General features: G+C 42.0%; 2 protein-coding genes across 2 annotated transcripts in view; one reads left to right on the forward strand and one right to left on the reverse strand.

Moving 5' to 3' along the window:
- The window catches only part of veph1 (ventricular zone expressed PH domain-containing 1), a 67,122-nt gene that overhangs the window by 40,864 nt on the left and 9,385 nt on the right, over positions 1–16,873 (reverse strand). The window lies entirely within an intron of this gene.
- Positions 8,821–16,150, forward strand: ptx3a (pentraxin 3, long a). The gene is made up of 4 exons (XM_070970263.1): positions 8,821–9,226; positions 12,080–12,239; positions 12,793–13,253; positions 15,024–16,150. The coding sequence occupies exons 1-4, from the start codon at positions 9,085–9,087 to the stop codon at positions 15,686–15,688; spliced, it is 1,428 nt and encodes a 475-aa protein (XP_070826364.1). The 5' UTR covers positions 8,821–9,084; the 3' UTR covers positions 15,689–16,150.

Genomic DNA, 16,873 nt, shown 5'->3' on the forward strand with positions numbered 1-16,873 from the left:
TTCTTTTACAAGTCCAGAAGTCACATATTTCCATATAGCATAATAGCATGCAGAGCATACGTATAGAACGGTAGACCGACAGCGATATACAGCAGTCAAAACTGTTTCTCTTCCTAGTCGGAAGTGCCTACCTGGTCACAGAACTTCCTGGTTTAAATAGTGTCAACCACCAATCACCATACACCCTGTACATAGCATACAATTAACATTTCCTAAATTACATTTTCATAATCTGCTCTAACACTAAACAACAGCAGCACCTCTCTCTACAATGCAATACAGTTCAACAGCACCACACACCACATCATCCAAAAGAAAAATTTAATGAAGGGCTTGTATTAGACCACATTAACTGGGTGTACCTAAAGGTTTTCTTCCCTCAGGCTTCAAAACTTGAGCGACGGTCTGACTGCTTCCATCAGACTTCTTGTTATCGATGTCGCCACATTCCCGGATCTCAGCAATTGGCAACCATAATTTTATTACCACCAAGAGAATTGATGTCCAAAACTATGAAAATAAGATCCAAGTTGTACAAAACTGGAATTTTCCCTTGAAGCTGTTGGTGGTGTAGCTGTACTGTAACGTCATGCGAATTTGCTGAAATTGTTTTTTTCCTCACACATATAACCTCCAGTCAGGATATTACATCTGTGTTCAGAAAATAAAACTTGCTCCATTTGTTGTCAATAGCTGTTCAGTGATGCTGATGCAGGAAAAAAGAAAGTCAGAGCTGACGCATGAGCGGACATAAAGGCATTTGGAAACCAGCGCACAGCCCAGCAAAACCCACAGCATTACCCAACAGGCTTTGACTCACGTATGCAACATCTTTAAATGATTCACATCGCTGAACAAAAGCTCTTGTTTTCAAATGGTAGGTTCATTATTGGTGCCATTTCAAGATTTGAAACAATGGCTTTTGTATCTGACAGTGAGCCAAACACCAGACGAGGAGATATTGTAAATTTAATGTTTAATCACAGTAATATTTCAGAGCTTATTCTAAAAGTTGTGTAGAATAAAGATTGATGTCACAGATAATGCAGGATTTGATGTTTGGGGATTTATTCTAAGTGAGTGAAGAGACAGAAGAATAGACTGATGTCTAATGTATGAAGTAATAAACAACTTTTGGCTGTTTTTGTCATTTTATTTTTTCTAATTTAAGGGACTGCCTCTGAAGAAGGAGTGTGAGCCGCTGCTCAGCGTCAGACTCTTGGAAAACAGTGTGCAGAGCCAGAATATCACACATCTAAATTGGTGAATTGAGGGTTTATTTCAACTAAAGCAGAATTAGTGAGCGTTGGAATAGTGGAAAACCCAACCACAAAGGTTTTAGTGAGTTTTATTTTGTTTCTGTCAAGTCTAAATGAAGTGTGTGCTACGTAAAGTTAAAAAAAGGAAATTAAGCTTGTCTTAGTTCAATGAGAGAAAACCTGAATCCAGGAGATGTTTAATTTTTCTGTTTAATAACAAAAATTGGTGTAAGAACATTTTTCTCTTGATATTGTGTGTGTGTGTGTGTGTGTGTGTGTGTGTGTGTGTGTGTGTGTGTGTGTGTGTGTAGGGTATTAAAAGAATGTTAGCAGAATCAATGAGCAATTGGTTCTCTACAATCAGCAAAGTTTCAAGGTGGACGCCCAAAATTAGTGTCACCAATTCAGTATCTGACCAAACATGAAATATGGTCAAAATCCCTTCTGTTCCTGAATTATGGTGTTGAATAACAGCCTTATCCTTTGAGTCATTTGTGTGAAATTTTGTTGCAATTACTGAATGAATGCTTGAGTTATAGTCAAAAGTCCTCCAGTCCAAATAAACCTTTGTTCCAAATTGAAAAATTGAACCTGATGATGATGCTAGATGTGAAGTTAAGGTATCATCAAAGTGATGAACCTCATCGTGGCGCTACAAGAAAGGTCAGGTTAGCTTGTGAGGTTTCAGTCTGGACTAAAGGAGTGGACCGACCAACACTGCATTTAATGGTGCAAAACTTTCAATTCAAGAACAGCACAACTGCTTTTGCGTTGACATCTTAAAGCAAAATGACAGTATTTGTCGCTATCAAGCATATTTACAGTATTTATAGCATTTCCCATGAACATCTGGCCCATAATAATGGTGAACTTTTGTCATATTTGCTAAAATCTTTCAGCAGGAACTTAAATCAGTGGTTTCACACAACAGGTGGACCACAGCTACAAATCACTTTAACCACAGGCTTCATCCTGGAGCAGATGACTGGTACCGATCAACCGAGAGGACCGACTGTTCTGTACTGTTCAGTGCAAAGGCAGAGGAGGAGAGGAACAGCGCACATAAATATCTATCTTATGACACAAATCACCATGAAAAGGCACAGATACAGTGCATGACCAGAAAGAGAGAGCTGGTAACAGTCATAAAGCTGAGGTTGCAGCATTTACAGGTCTGCTCAGAGGAATGTTAAAAGGCATGAGGAGACGAGAGTCTGCACAGAAACGCACTGAGGAGGATTTATAGAGCTTATTTCATAGAGCACACATTCAAACACACACGCAGCAGAACATGGACTGAACATGGAGCTGCTCTTTTAATCACTGATTAAATATGCTCATCGACCCACATCTATTTTATGAAACTGCTTATTTTACTCCCACCGTATCTCCCTACAGCTTGTGTGTGTGTGTGTGTGTGTGTGTGTGTGTGTGTGTGTGTGTGTGTGTGTGTGTGTGTGTGTGGACAGTATCTGACCTTCATACCTTCATTCCAGCATCCACCCAAGCCACCATCGTGACTTACAAATCTCAATACAACATCCTGTAATGACCTTTGGCTGTTTAGCACACAAAGGCGACATTTTTCAAAGGCTACTCGGACATTTTCCAAGAAAACTGAGAACCAACTGATCTGTCAGACTATTGTGAGGAGGCAGGAGAGGACCTGATGGCTTTCTTTTGCTGTGCCGTTTTTCCAAATGTCGCTTTAGATTCCCAAGGTGGGAAAAAGAAAAAGAAAAGAAAAGAAAATGACCAATTCTGCAGAGACGCTTAACTTTGAATGATTGAATGAACGACTTCAATACAGCTATTGGCCATCTTTCAGTAATATTCTTTCTTTCTTTGCCCCTTCCTTATTAAAATGTGCAAAATACTTCCATAAAGCCCCTAAGAGGACACTTAAACAGTCTGAGTCATGGGAAAAAATGATTTTCGGGGTATTTGCTGTCGATATGGCTGTGGTAAAAAGCCATTACACCCCGCAGCAATGACAAAACCATAAACTGAAGGTATCACTAACAGTGCTGAGACCAGTGCATTTAAATCAAAGTCACTTTCTGAGATCTGAATTAAAGATGCACATGCATATTTCATGTTCAGACATTTCAGCTCCCTAAGTCAGTCAGGACACACCCTGAGTGGTTCAAGATACTTTTAAACTGAGCCAAAGGATAGCAGAAAAGCGAGAACAGGAGCTGCAGATTTCCTTAAAACCCAGCTTTTATAAAAAAAGACTATTGAAAAGTGAAAACATATTTTCTTTAAAAAGGATATCTGTATCACATTTTGCGGCAATCCAATCGAACAGTTGCTGGGATATTTACAGTGTGAATCAAAGAGGTGAACATACCAACAGACAGACATTATCATTCATAAAGACATGGTGACAGCGCGGTGAAAACCCCATACGTGCTGTTTATGGCAAAGTAAGAAGACAGAAAATATTCCATATTTAAGAAGTAGGAAACAATGGCTCAATTAATCATTTCTCAAAGTTGTTGCACAGTATTGTGTGGATTGACTAATCAATAATTTCTTATTTGACTATTGTTGCAGCTCTGTTTGGATAGAAAATACAATTCAAGTCCAACAATGTACCAAACTTCCCCCAAAAAACTCCCAAACACTGAACTCTTATGCAAGAGTGGTTATTGTACAGGACAAAAATGCAGAGATCAACTGAAATGATATCCAGAGGGACGTTTCTGGATAACTTTACGACTTAATTGTGGTTTCTGTAGCGTCCAAAGCTCATTTCATGGACTTGCGCCCCGAAAGTCATATATCACACAGCTCAAATAACCTCAGGTGAGCGAGGGAGAAGCTGTCAAATCAAAATGCAAGAGACAAGAGTCCAACCTTTCCCAGAAAGCCCATATCTTTGGATTCTGTGCATTTTTGTTTCATGAGTGAACACCCCCAACACGCTAACGTATAAAATAAAGTATTCGAAACCATATGAAACATGTCTGCCCAGCTGGAGGGGATCCAGTCACCAGAGTGCAAAGACAGGCAAGTAAGAATGTGCACACATGACTCAAAGTCTTTCATCATACATACAAATATTTTACTTCTAAATCACAATGTGTTGTGCTTCAACAGCAGCAGGCCAGATGGGCGCCAGAGCAATTCATAGACATAAACATGACAGAAAGCCTCTCCTGCTAAGTTTAAACTCCCCTTTGACTCAGATACTGTACCTTCAGCCATCTCTGTGTGTGAACATTGAAATGTCCTGTGCGGTCTGACTGAATTTCCTCCTCCTCTATATCATTACTAAAAAAAAACTTGACGCTTTCAGACTATGATGAGTGCCTAACTGCTGAGTCAGCAGAGATGAAGCGCAGCTGGAGGCGCAGCATGCTTGATGTCATATGATATGATGTCGAGTCGATTCAGCAAGTCATACTTAAACAGCAAAGTAGGCCATTTGTCCTGAGCCCAAAAAGACTCCAAAGCAGGTTTATGCAGCTGTGGTTATGGTGTGTTTAAAAAGCACAGTGTAAAGTTTGGCAAAGGTCGCGTCCACTGTTACAGGAAAGGAGATGCAAACCCTATTTTGCTCTATCAAAGTTTGCCAAAGTCAAATACTTGTCATGTCCGTCTGTCTGTCTGTCTGTCCCAGGTCCATGCTGTCATTTCTACAGAAGACACTCTTACATCTAAACTCACTGCTTTGCCCTTTGACACTGAGGAACATGCATGACAGTGTCGACTCATCCAGTCATCAATCAAGTTTGTTTCTCCAGTGTCTCTTTTTCCTTTCAGACACTTTGTTGACTTTGTGTTGTAATGTACTGTTCACTCTGTGGTGCTGCTGAGACAATTCCCAATATTCATGTTCAAGTGAAAACAGCTGATTTATGGTTTTATGGTGAAACAACAGGCAGTGGATAACCAATAAATTCTCTGATGAATCATTGGACACACGAAGGTTTAAAGTCATGCAAGGTAACTATACAGTTAATCACAGAGGAGTCACATTTATCCCAGAATGCATACAGAAAGCGCAGCAACATGCATATCGTACATGCACACACACTGAGGCTTTTTCTTTACTGGTCTGAAACTTGTTTGATGTGCTTCCAGGCAGCTTAATTCCCAGCTCAGGTGGCATCCATCAGGCCAAAACATGGTAACATTTACATTGCACGCATGGCCATACATACTGCGCGTATACCCACATGCAACTGCTGACTTTCAATTTCAGTCTTGAAGTATTTTTCTGCCTCTTTCTATGATAAGAGATTATACTAGTCTTGGTTTTCTACCTTCAATGCTGGAATGGATTCACTCTGTTTTAGTGTCTTTTTCACTTTTATTGAATAACAAACATTAAATTCAGCCTGTCTTTGCAGGCTTAAAATGGTTTGTTCCCAACTCATTTTTTCAGTATAAACGCAGCTTTTAAATCTAGTTTATATTTTCCTTCAAACACATAAGTCAGCACATCTACCATTTCTTAAAGAAATTATTGTTTTTTTCTTGGATGACAAAAGATTTTCGCCAAAATTCCAGAAATAACAGCTCAGTCACTATTTGATCTACAGACGTCAATGTGATAACAACTGAGAGATCGGAGTCGGTGCTTGCATGAGATTGTCACTGCTCGTTTCTGTGGTTGAGTTGTGAGACGCATGTCTGCCCTTCATTGTTCTACAATTGTGTCCCACGAATATAACGACTGAACGGCGTGGTTACACACGTTTCCAGGAAATGAATCTCAGCACGGATAAGAGGGTAAAAATAAACATGCTGACCATTGTGAAAGAACAAGCCTTGCGCTTCACTGCCCTCTGTGGTTAAAGTTTAAAGTGTGTTAACCACACAGTGACGCAGTGATGTCACGGTGCACTGACACACGGAGTTCACCTCCGTATCACAAATTCTTCACAACCACAATAAAGTTGTTCCAAAAGGGACACTGATGACATACTTGAGAGGAAAATGGCTTTTATTGTCTAAATACTAAATTAAAGCCAAAGAAGTTCATTTTAAAATTCTGCTTTGTGTTTATCCTGTTAATTCCTTCATTGCACAACATATGGACATCACAGATCTTCATGCTTTTTGTAACAATCAGAGAGAATGAATTCATCTTTTTTTTGGCAGTCCATATTTCCAGTTTCATTGATGAGCCTTATACTTTCACTTTACATGATGTAGCTGTATTTCTCCAACACAAAATCATTTCTTTCAATACATCTAAATTTTTTGGATTTTAATGGATATTTCATATCAACAAAGGCACATTCTCACATTGTCTTTAAGAAGAACCACAAAAGTGCTTTATTATTTTGTCAATACTCAAAACATGTTATTTTTCTTCAAGTACATCCTGTCATATGTCATATGTCATATGTCATACATCATACGTCATACGTGGGCTGCATCTTGCTATACTTGCCATTGATTGGTTTGCAGAGGGGTGTGCGTCTGACGTTGGCCTATTGTTGCCACTGTAATATTATTATGCAGGCTCAAACTGAAAAGTCTGAACGTTGGGACCAAAACAGTTAGGTACTCAGGTGGTCAACAGAGAAAAACCTACCAGACAGCAGCAGAGATTGTCAAAGTATGTGTTGTCTTAAAAGACAGGTGTGAAGGAAAAGGATATCTTGCAAAAGACGGTTTTGAATTCAGCACTTCCTTTTGGAAAAGAGCTTTAATGAACTTGAAACTGGTCAAATACTGTGTTACTGTGAAACAGTTTTGCCATTTTTTTACTGCTCCGTCTCTCTCTGCACAGCTGCCTGAATGAAAAGGCTGTTTCACACAGATAACAAGTGGACGAGTGTGTGTTTCAGTAGGTCTTTGAGAGAGAGACAACACACACAATGAAAGAAAGACGGACTGAAAGATGGAGGGAGGGGGGTGAGAGTGGGAGAAGAGGCAAATCCTAAAATCTCACGAGGAGGTCATTATTTCCATTCCCTTGAAAATAAGCACAAAAACACACAGACGCAAGAATACATAGTCACACACTCACGCCACATGCACATGCACATACTGTACATACACACAAATACGCATGGTGAGGCTGACAAATAAATAAATAAATAAACAGAACGAAGCAGGAGAACAATAAACCCATTTAGAAACCCCTGATGTCTGGGATCCATTCAAACTTCCTTGAAACACACACACACACACACACACACACACACACACACACACACACACACACACACGCACACACGCACACAAGCTCACACATACACACCATCTCTGCATGGGGCAAAAATCAGGAAAGTTTGTGTTCCCTGCTTCCTCCCCCTCCCATTACCTCTCCCCCCCCCCCTTTCTCCTTCTCTCTGTGAGTCGCAGGAGCTGCAGTTATATCTGATTACAACATACAAGCTACCTCCAACGACGCATTACTCACCGCCTCGCTCTCGGCCGGAGCGCTGGAGTTCTATACTTCTGAGAGCCAAACTTTTTCACAAGGACGGAAATTTAGAAAACAATTTGAAAATTCCCTCATTTCCTCAAAGGACATTTCTCATGTGCTTGAATGTATAATGTTGTGTAATAATGGGGTTTAAGTTTGGCTTCAGATCAGAGTATCGATCACAGATTTTTTTTGAGTTTAGAGCTGAGGTTAGTTTGAGTACTAGTGTTAGGGCTGAAGAATTATTTTTTTCTTTTTTGGTAACAATACTGGACTCAAAAAAGAAACGTTGAGATCAGGGGGTCATTTCAAAACAGTGAGCACTGCTTAGGCACAGATTGCTGGTAGCTTTGTGTGTCACAAAGGATTGCTTCAGGCCTCTCACATCCTCATGCGTGGCTCTCAGGTACGGTGTTTATTTGATGACTGAAATGTACACATAAACACATGAAGAAATGATGTTGCAACTTACATGTAAATAAGTCAGACAGGGTGGGAATCACAAGCAGTCACATGATCAGACAGATCAGAAACCCACATGAGCTCAACTGATTTGGAGCATAACAGGAAATCATTACTCAGACTGCAGATTGCAGATGTTGTCCTTGTTCAAGTCTGACTGAGTTCCGCATGAACACTTTGGGTTAACCTAAAAAAAGGTGGTTTTGATGGCTAAACTGTTGTTTACAACCTGACTGATCCTCTGACTGCTTGTGGTTCTTGTCCTCTCAGGCTGTCCTGTAGCAACGTCCCACATCTCAGCATTTACTGTGGTGAGTTATCATAACTGACAGACCCAAGTTGTAATAAACCAAATTTATGTTTTAACAATAAGTATACAGGGCTGAGGGCTCGGTCTGCAAGTTTATGGGCAATGGGAAGGTCTCGGAAGTTCTGTATAATAATAATATAAGTGTGTGTGTGTGTGTGTGTGTGTGTGTGTGTGTGTGTGTGTGTGTGTGTGTGTGTGTGTAAAGCCTAAGCCCCTCTCTCTAGTTGGAGTACTCAACACTGCTGGGCTTCCTGCCAGAGGATTGCTCAGCATTTAACAAGAAAACATGAGAGAGAGAGAGAGAGAGAGAGAGAGAGAGAGAGAGAGAGAGAGAGAGAGAGAGAGAGAGAGAGAGAGAGAGGTGGGAGTCATTAGGGAGGAGGGACAAATACTGTACAACAGAGTGAGGGGTTGAAAAGGAGAGTGGTGGACCTGCAGCGCTGTAGAAAGTGAGACAGACAGAGAGAGAAGCAGCGGAGACAAACAAAAAACACACAGCCAACTTGACTGTCACCTTCTCTCACAGCACTCACCCACAAACACACATACACACACCACACACACAGGCAGGTAGGCAGAGGAGCGGATCTGACACTTACCACAAAAACTCATCTGTCCTCATACACTCTCTCACACACTCAGTCAGCAGCAGCGGCAGCATGTTTCGGTGGAGGCTCCCCCTGGCAGTGTGTGTGCTGTCGGCGTGTGTGTGTCTGGTTCTCGCATATGGGGAGGATGATATTGAGGTCAACTACGCTGACACCTACTACAATGAAATCACAGACGGAGACACGCCAGAACGTAAGTGTTAAACTGTGCATGTGTGTAAGTGAGAGTGTGTGCAACCAAAGAGTTCTCTGGTTCAGAGTCTCAGAAGGCCGTGTTTGCGGTTTCATTCAACTCTGGAGCGTGAAATTTGATTTCTTGTTGGATTAATGGACGGGGTTGTGTGAGGTGTGAGCTCAGGACAGTATATCCACTGTCCTTACATGGCCAGTCTCTGTCATCGCTGACTAGAGAATGAGTCAGCATTTGACATGTTTCTTCACAAATCAGTCACAAAGATACTGCAGAGCGGAGCCTTTAAAACAGACAAAAAGCAGTAGCAGAGCAGTAGTTGTAGTACTTCTTAAACCATAGTCACAACAATAATACTGCCACAGAGCAGATAAGTAAAGGAACAGTTGGGGTCTAGTTATACTGAAGCTGTGTGATAACTTTCATGTTGAATTCGTTAAGAGCTTTGTGTTTTATGTGCTAAAAGGTAGAATACAATACGCCTTTACTGATCCCCAGAGAGGACGATCAGTTGTTCCATCAGCACAAGGACAGAAATAAGTGCAGATAGTAGAGAAGGCAAGCATTAAATAAGAATAAGTATATAAAATAGATGTGAAAGTGCTACAAGAGCTATTCAAAGCAAAATGGAAAACGTCAGCTTTAAATACAAAGAAAGAGACAAAGAGAAGAAGTACCGCAGCATGTAGAGTACACAGACTGTTGGCAGAGACAGAGTTTGTCTATGAGACGAGCAGCCAGCATCAAAGGATATGCTGAGCCAGAAGAGCAGAGGGCTTTTCCAGCTGCCGACCGGGACCGACACATATTACAGCATGAATGACTGCTCACCAGTCGCACAGACAGCTGTTTCGGAAAGCATCACTGTTTGTGAGAGAAATGTGTCGCAGTGCGTGCATGAAAGACAAAGTGTGAGCGCATGTGCTGTGTGTGCGTGCAATGGGACGGTCACGGCTCGCATTTTGCATTTGTTTGTTGTTTTAAAGCTGGCAGGGGGTGTAATTGCAGCACCAGCAGTTAACAGGCAGCAAACTTTTCTCTGGGCACAGCCTGCGATGAGATTAAACCTGACTGAAGGCAAAAATGAGAGCTGCTTCATCAAATGACGAAGAATAGTGAAATACAAGCACGTGAATCCCAGGTCGGAGAAAATGTTTCCGCCTGCCAAAGCAAGAAAAAGTGGGAGCGAAAGGACAAATTCATAATTGGTCAAGTCACATGAGTTCGGGACAGTTTGAGAGGTCAAAGCCTGGAGGACGACACAGATCATTGGTTCTGACCTGCTAAAATCTCTGAATCTCTGAGGGGAATTTGAATTAATGAGGGCAACATGAGAGAGGTCATGACACAGCTAATTTTAAAATGAATGACAGGCTAAAAAGATGCATGGAGCAGATAGTAAGTAAACTGAGACTGTTGGCAAAAAGAGGGTACGGTTGTACGAGGGAGTCATTCCTGTAATTGCTACTTAAAACCCCAAAGAGGCAGCTTATCCATCACAGAAATATATGTAATTCATTCATTAAAGAACAGCAGAAATTGTTTAACAAATTAAAATATCTCAAAAAGAAAATGAGGAGTAACCAAAGTAGCACATTTCATTTTTTAAGCTGAGAACTCAGTAGGTCAAAAGTACCACAAAGGGTCAAGAATCCAAGCTAATGTCTGCGCACTTAGTTTGGTAAGTCAGAGGGAGCAGAGTGCATGAACCTTCTGTCTAATTTATTCTGAACTTTGAGGACAGGCAGCCAAAACAAATCCTGTAGTCCTGTGATAATGTCCCTCCAGAAGACTTTTGCAGGTATAAACAGACTTTGCGAGGCCTGGACGTTAATCAGAACAGTGTGTCTGACACATATTCTCACTCCTGGATTATTTTACCCTGCTTTCTCGTCGTTTCTGTCTGTTCTTATCTCTCTTCCCTACTCTCAGCAGGTCTTCCCTTTCCTTTTCAGTGTAAGAGAAACTTTCCTTCCTTCTTCCTCCTCATCCACGCAGGAAACTAGACGATCCTGTCGGAAAAGCAAAGCGGTTTATGAGTCAATTGTGCTGTTTCTTTCTCACGTTCTTATCGTTCTTATCTTCCTCTTTTGTTCCCGCCTGCACTCTTCATGTTACCTGCTGTTCAATCATCTATCTCCCTGTCTCTTTGACTGCATAAGACTGCCACATTTACAGCTTTCTGCTCTTCCAGCAGACTTTAAACCTTACACAGTTCCTGTCAAGAGCCGGAGAGATCATAGTGTGTTCAACTCAGCACATCTGATATAAGTTAGAGATATTTCCTCCTTACCACACCTGCCAGAGCATCTGCTCAATAACTACTCTGAGCAAGTTCAACCTTCCAAATAAAGGTCCATAAATCAAATCAGAGAAAAAAAGAGTCCAGAACTTGCCTGAGAACCATCGCGTTTTTAAGTTTTGCTCAGTATCAAAGTAATCCAGTGACAGCTGTCTGCACATCCATTGGTGCTCTGCAAACAACAACTACTAATAACTCATTTGGGATACTTTCAATTGAGCCCATTTATCAACCTGTAAACCAATACAGACTGAAAAGTTAACTAGTTGTAGGTGACAGCTAACCAACTCCTTTGTACATCCTGTACATCTCACAAAGCATTATGGGAACTGTAGTTCCACTGATTGTTTCCTCAAATCAAGGTAAGACGATGAATAATGTTAGCAGTGACAATGTAAATTAGATGAGGTGTTGGGAGGGCCCAGTTGTCCCAATTTTGTCTGAGTGGGTCCCACAGTGTCAGACTTTGAATGCTCCTGTTCGTATATGCTCTAGATGTCTTTCAGATATTAGATATCTTTTCTCTCTTTTCTTTAAACCATCCCTTCCCCTAGCCACGCCGAGCCCAGCCCCCTGCAATTCTCCAGACCTGAGCAAATGGGACAAAATCTTCTCGATGCTGGAGAACAGTCAGATGAGGGAGAACATGCTGCTTCAGTACGCAGACGACATCATCAAGGTGGAGATGGGGTCACTGCGAGGGGAAATTCTCAGGTTGGTAGGACAAAGAGATCAGTGGTCTCAAACGAGATTAAGTTGAGCTAAATGTGAAATTGAGCAAAGTTCCATCACAATATTAAGAGGTCCTCAGAAAATGTTCGTGTTTTAGTGCAAAATGTTTTTAATCAGCTTTATGGATGTTTTTGAACTAACCAGATTTCATGCATTTGAAGGTAATTCAGAAGTTTGCTACACTGTTGATGAAAGTTTACAACCTTGAAGTGCAAATACTAGTACTGCTATCCTGGATCCAATGCGGTACATGGACTAAAGCTGATTATTCTCATAATCAAATCAGTTCCTCAATCAGCTGGTCGATAAAATGATGCTAAATAGTGAAAATGCTTATTAATTCCTTGATATATTGTTTCAGCTCTTCTTTAAGATCATTATCCTGAATTCATCATGTTCATTTTAATTTCAGTGGTTTTATGAGCAAATTGTGGTTCTAGTCCCACATTCACGTGCTAAATGAGCACTGGTTGCTGAATCTTGAAGCTCTTTGGTTGAAAAGGTTAAAATCTTTGACTTTCATCCTCTTGATCAGGTTTGTTGCCCAGTACGGTGGCTCCTGTGGGGTTGCAGTGGAGACAGCAGGAAGAAGGATGACCTTGCAGCTGGAGGGCCGCCTCAGAGAAACCCTGGAGCGCCTCAAACTCAGAGAACAGACTTCTGCTGCTGCTGCTGCTGCTGCTGCTGCTGCTGGGAATTCTGTTGGGAATTCAAATCACCTGGAGGCGATGCTACAGCAGCTGATCTCCGCAGCACGTACGCAAGCTTCCCGACTTACCAAGATGGAGACCAGCTGCTTCAGCAGCCCAGGAGCTGGGACGGGGACGAATTCAAAGACTGGATTCCAGCTTCCAGAAGATGGGGGGACTAGGATCCAAGAGCAACAGGTCACATCAAGAGAGCTGGCTTTAGATGGGGTGCTGGCTGCACTGCAACAGACGAGGGTGGGACTGGAGGAGGTGCTGGGGTCATCGAGGCAAAGATACCTACCCGCAGGTAAGATATCCATCACAACACCGGCAATCTCTGTCTCTGTCTTTTGCTTCTTTGTGTTTTTCCTCACATAGCTCAACCAGTGCCGCCAAAACAACCTTCCACCTTCAAATTTTCTTAGGTGTTGACACATTCAGGTCACTCTTCAAGTAAAAGAATGAGACCCCCCCCTCTGCTGGGCCTAGCTTCTGAACATCCAACAACTAATCACGCAGCTTGTGGTTGTCCTAAATACCTTTTCCACTTCCTCTGTCTGTCTCCAGGCGTATTGTCCTGACCTACACTTTCCCTTCACTTAATAACATTGGTCTCAGTCAATAAGGTAAAGCTAAACATGGTGAGTAATCACACAAGAAAAAAATGACTCTGGATCATGAAAGGGACTTCATCCATCAATCTACACATTTGCCTTCAGCTGTTTTCACTGACAGATAATTAACAAGACTTTTAGATGTTTAAAGATAATAACAGAAACCAATCAATGCATGAAAAGATGCAGAACTAAAATACAGAACTCCTGCAGGACTGACCTTGGCCACAAATTCTTCTCAAATTCAAGACACAGCATGTGGTTTCAGTTAGCAGAGCTACTCCAGTTTGCTCTCCATCCTTGATTTAAACACTGACTAATAAAAATGTAACCTTAGAACTTTAGTGACAAAGTGTGAGTAAGTCAACATGGATCAAGTTTAGTCCCACAGATGTACCACTCATGCCAATAATACAGCTTCATTTCCTAGAATTAGACAAATAAAAACTGCCCAAAAAAAAACAAAACAAAAAGAAACATGTTAGGTTATATCACTTATCTAATACAGGAACAGACACACACAAATGCACACACACTTTTATAGTCCTGAAATATATAACTGGCCCACATGCAGAGCAGAGGGAGTTGTAATCGTTAGTCCGTCGCCACAAAAACCACACCAGTTCCCTGAGAAAGCAGAGCCAGATGGAAACCATCATGAACACACACACACTCAGCATGTTCAAAATGTCTCTTTTCACCATTATTTTTTGAGTGGCAGAAACCTGAGACAAATGTAACATCAACATTTTGGATCTCTGGTTTGAGTCGGATGGAGAGTGTGTGCTAACTGGAGGGACAGGAGGAGGTGGGGGGCAGGCTGAGACCACGGGGGAGAAAGTGAGAGACTGGTGGAGATGAAAAATAATGACAGGAAAACTCAAAAGACGATGAAGAAGAACACAAAATAAATGAAGGTCGGGATGATAAGCAAGAGCTTTCCACACACACACACACGCTCACTCAAGTCTATTCCTCCAACAGAGCTCATCAGCACAGAATACATGTACATTACACTCTATAATGGGGAATAAATTGCCCAGAAAGGCCTCACTCAAAGGGATGCACACAAACACCACACACGGTTTCTCTCTGTGCTTTATGTACCGAAAGATTAACCAACAAAGGAAGGGCGAGTTCAGAAGGATGTCTGAACGATTAAAAAGAGAGAGGAAGAGGGAAAAGAATGAAATGAAGCAGAACAAACCAATGAACCAGATGACCCAGAGAGGTGTGTGTGTGTGTGTGTGTGTGTGTGTGTGTATGCGTTGGTGGGGCAGTAAAAAAAACTCCCATGATTCATGATCTCATCACTTGACCGTGAACTGAACTCTGCCTTTTACTCAATCAGACTTCCATATCTAACTGCCACCTGAATGCACCCTTTCAAAACAGACACTGCATGTGAAATGATGATTCCTGTTCGGTGACAATGAACGCCATCATGTCTTCTTGTCGTTTAGGCTGTGACATGGCGCTCCTCTTCCCCATGCGTTCCCGTCGAATCTACACCTCCGTCATACCGGATGCCCCTCTCTCCCTCTCCTCCTTCACCGTCTGCATGTGGGTGAAGCCGACCATTGTCTCCAACAAGACCGTGCTGCTCTCCTACGGGAACCGCCGCAACCCATACGAGATCCAGCTGCTGCTCGGTCAAACCTCTGTGCTCTTCACCATCGGAGGGGAGGCGCACCTGGTGGAGGCGCGAGGCGTGGTCAACCCAGGAGGCACATCAGAGTGGATCCACCTGTGCGGGGCTTGGTCGTCTGAGCAGGGCCTGGCATCCCTGTGGGCAGGTGGGAAAAAGGTGGCCACCACACCCGGAGTGGCTGAGGGACACATCTTACCGGATGGAGGCTCGCTCCAGCTGGGGCAGGAAAGGAACGGCTGCTGCTCTTCGGCTTCAAGCAGCCAGAGTGGGGTGACAGGGTTTGAGGGAGGGTTCGATCCCAAGCTGGCATTCGCGGGGAAGATGACAGGGGTGAACATGTGGGACAGGGTGCTGTCAGAGGAGGAGATTTCCCAGCTGGCTCGGCGGGAGGGCCAGGGCTGTGAGCGGAGGGGGAACATGGTGGCGTGGGGAGTGACGGAGATGGTGCCGCACGGAGGGGCTCAGTTCATCAACTAACAGATTCACAGTCCCCGTGCTGGAAGTTTTCATCAGCATCAATGAATATCAGCAACATCGTAATAAGCTTTCATGCTAAAACTGAAGAGAACAACTTACAACTGCCTTTCTCATCACCATCATCGTCATCATCATCATCATCATCATCATCTTTGTCCCTAAAGTCAAATGTTTTCATTATTATGTTCTTATCATGACGTCATCGTCTCCATCACTAGTATCGTGAACACTAATGCTGCAATGAACTTTACGGGGCGCGTTCAAATGAGAGGAAGTCAATGCTGTGAGAGACTGAAGTTGTTTTTATGTAACACTGGCTTTTGAACTGTGGCCATAACACACACACACACACACACACACACACACACACATACACTCCCACTGATGCACATTCAGCTTAGAAAACTTTTCTTTACCAAGGACTTAATTAGACTACAAGAAAGACAAAGAGTCTATTGTTAACATGAACAGGTTCTGAGCCAGTAAACAGAGTAATCACCAGGCAGCAGAGGGAAACAAGAGGGCACGGACAATTACAAGAGATTATCTGATTTAGAGTAATAATGCATTTTCTCTCTTTCTATCTACATTTGTACAGAAATGGCAAGTGCAGTTAATCGATTACCAATGCAAAAAACTGTTAAGTGTTTGCTTTTCTACCATCGGAAGTGTAGGTACACTTACTAGAAGTTGATTGACTGTCACGTATCCGATTCTTATGTGTTAATAATGTGTTGTATTGTAATGTGCAGCGCAACATATGAAATACCTGTGTGACTGAAAACTGCTGTACTTGCTTTCATTTTAAGCATGGCCAACTAGCAACTGTAGAAATAGCTTCAAACAAAATGATGTCATTATTTTAGCATAACTTTCTTGAATTTGTGAAAGCTTTGTAAGTATTTCTAAGACCTTGCATTTCCAAAATTGTACTCACCAAAGTGTTTACATTCATATGAGTCATATAATTCTAGTTCTGCTCTATTAAGTTTTTATTGTGAGTAGTAGTCATTTAATTTTAGGGTTATTAATGTGTGTCTTCTTTTTTGATAAAAGTAAAACTGTTTCTAATGTGAGACTGACTTTTTTTTTGATAAACGAAACTGAGGACAATGTTTACACAAGCTAATCTTTATGAACTAAGTTGTATTATACTGTACATTGCTTTCGTTGTTCTTGTGAAAT

This window comes from Chaetodon trifascialis, chromosome 9 (genome assembly GCF_039877785.1).
Source record: "Chaetodon trifascialis isolate fChaTrf1 chromosome 9, fChaTrf1.hap1, whole genome shotgun sequence".
Taxonomy (NCBI): Eukaryota; Metazoa; Chordata; class Actinopteri; order Chaetodontiformes; family Chaetodontidae; genus Chaetodon; species Chaetodon trifascialis.

Coding starts and splice junctions, on each gene's coding strand:
- ptx3a (XM_070970263.1), top strand. CDS start 9,085: ATGTTTCGGTGGAGGCTCCCCCTGGCAGTGTGTGTGCTGTCGGCGTGT. Junction 12,240..12,792: donor CTGCGAGGGGAAATTCTCAG/GTTGGTAGGACA, acceptor CCTCTTGATCAG/GTTTGTTGCCCAGTACGGTG. Junction 13,254..15,023: donor GCAAAGATACCTACCCGCAG/GTAAGATATCCA, acceptor CTTGTCGTTTAG/GCTGTGACATGGCGCTCCTC.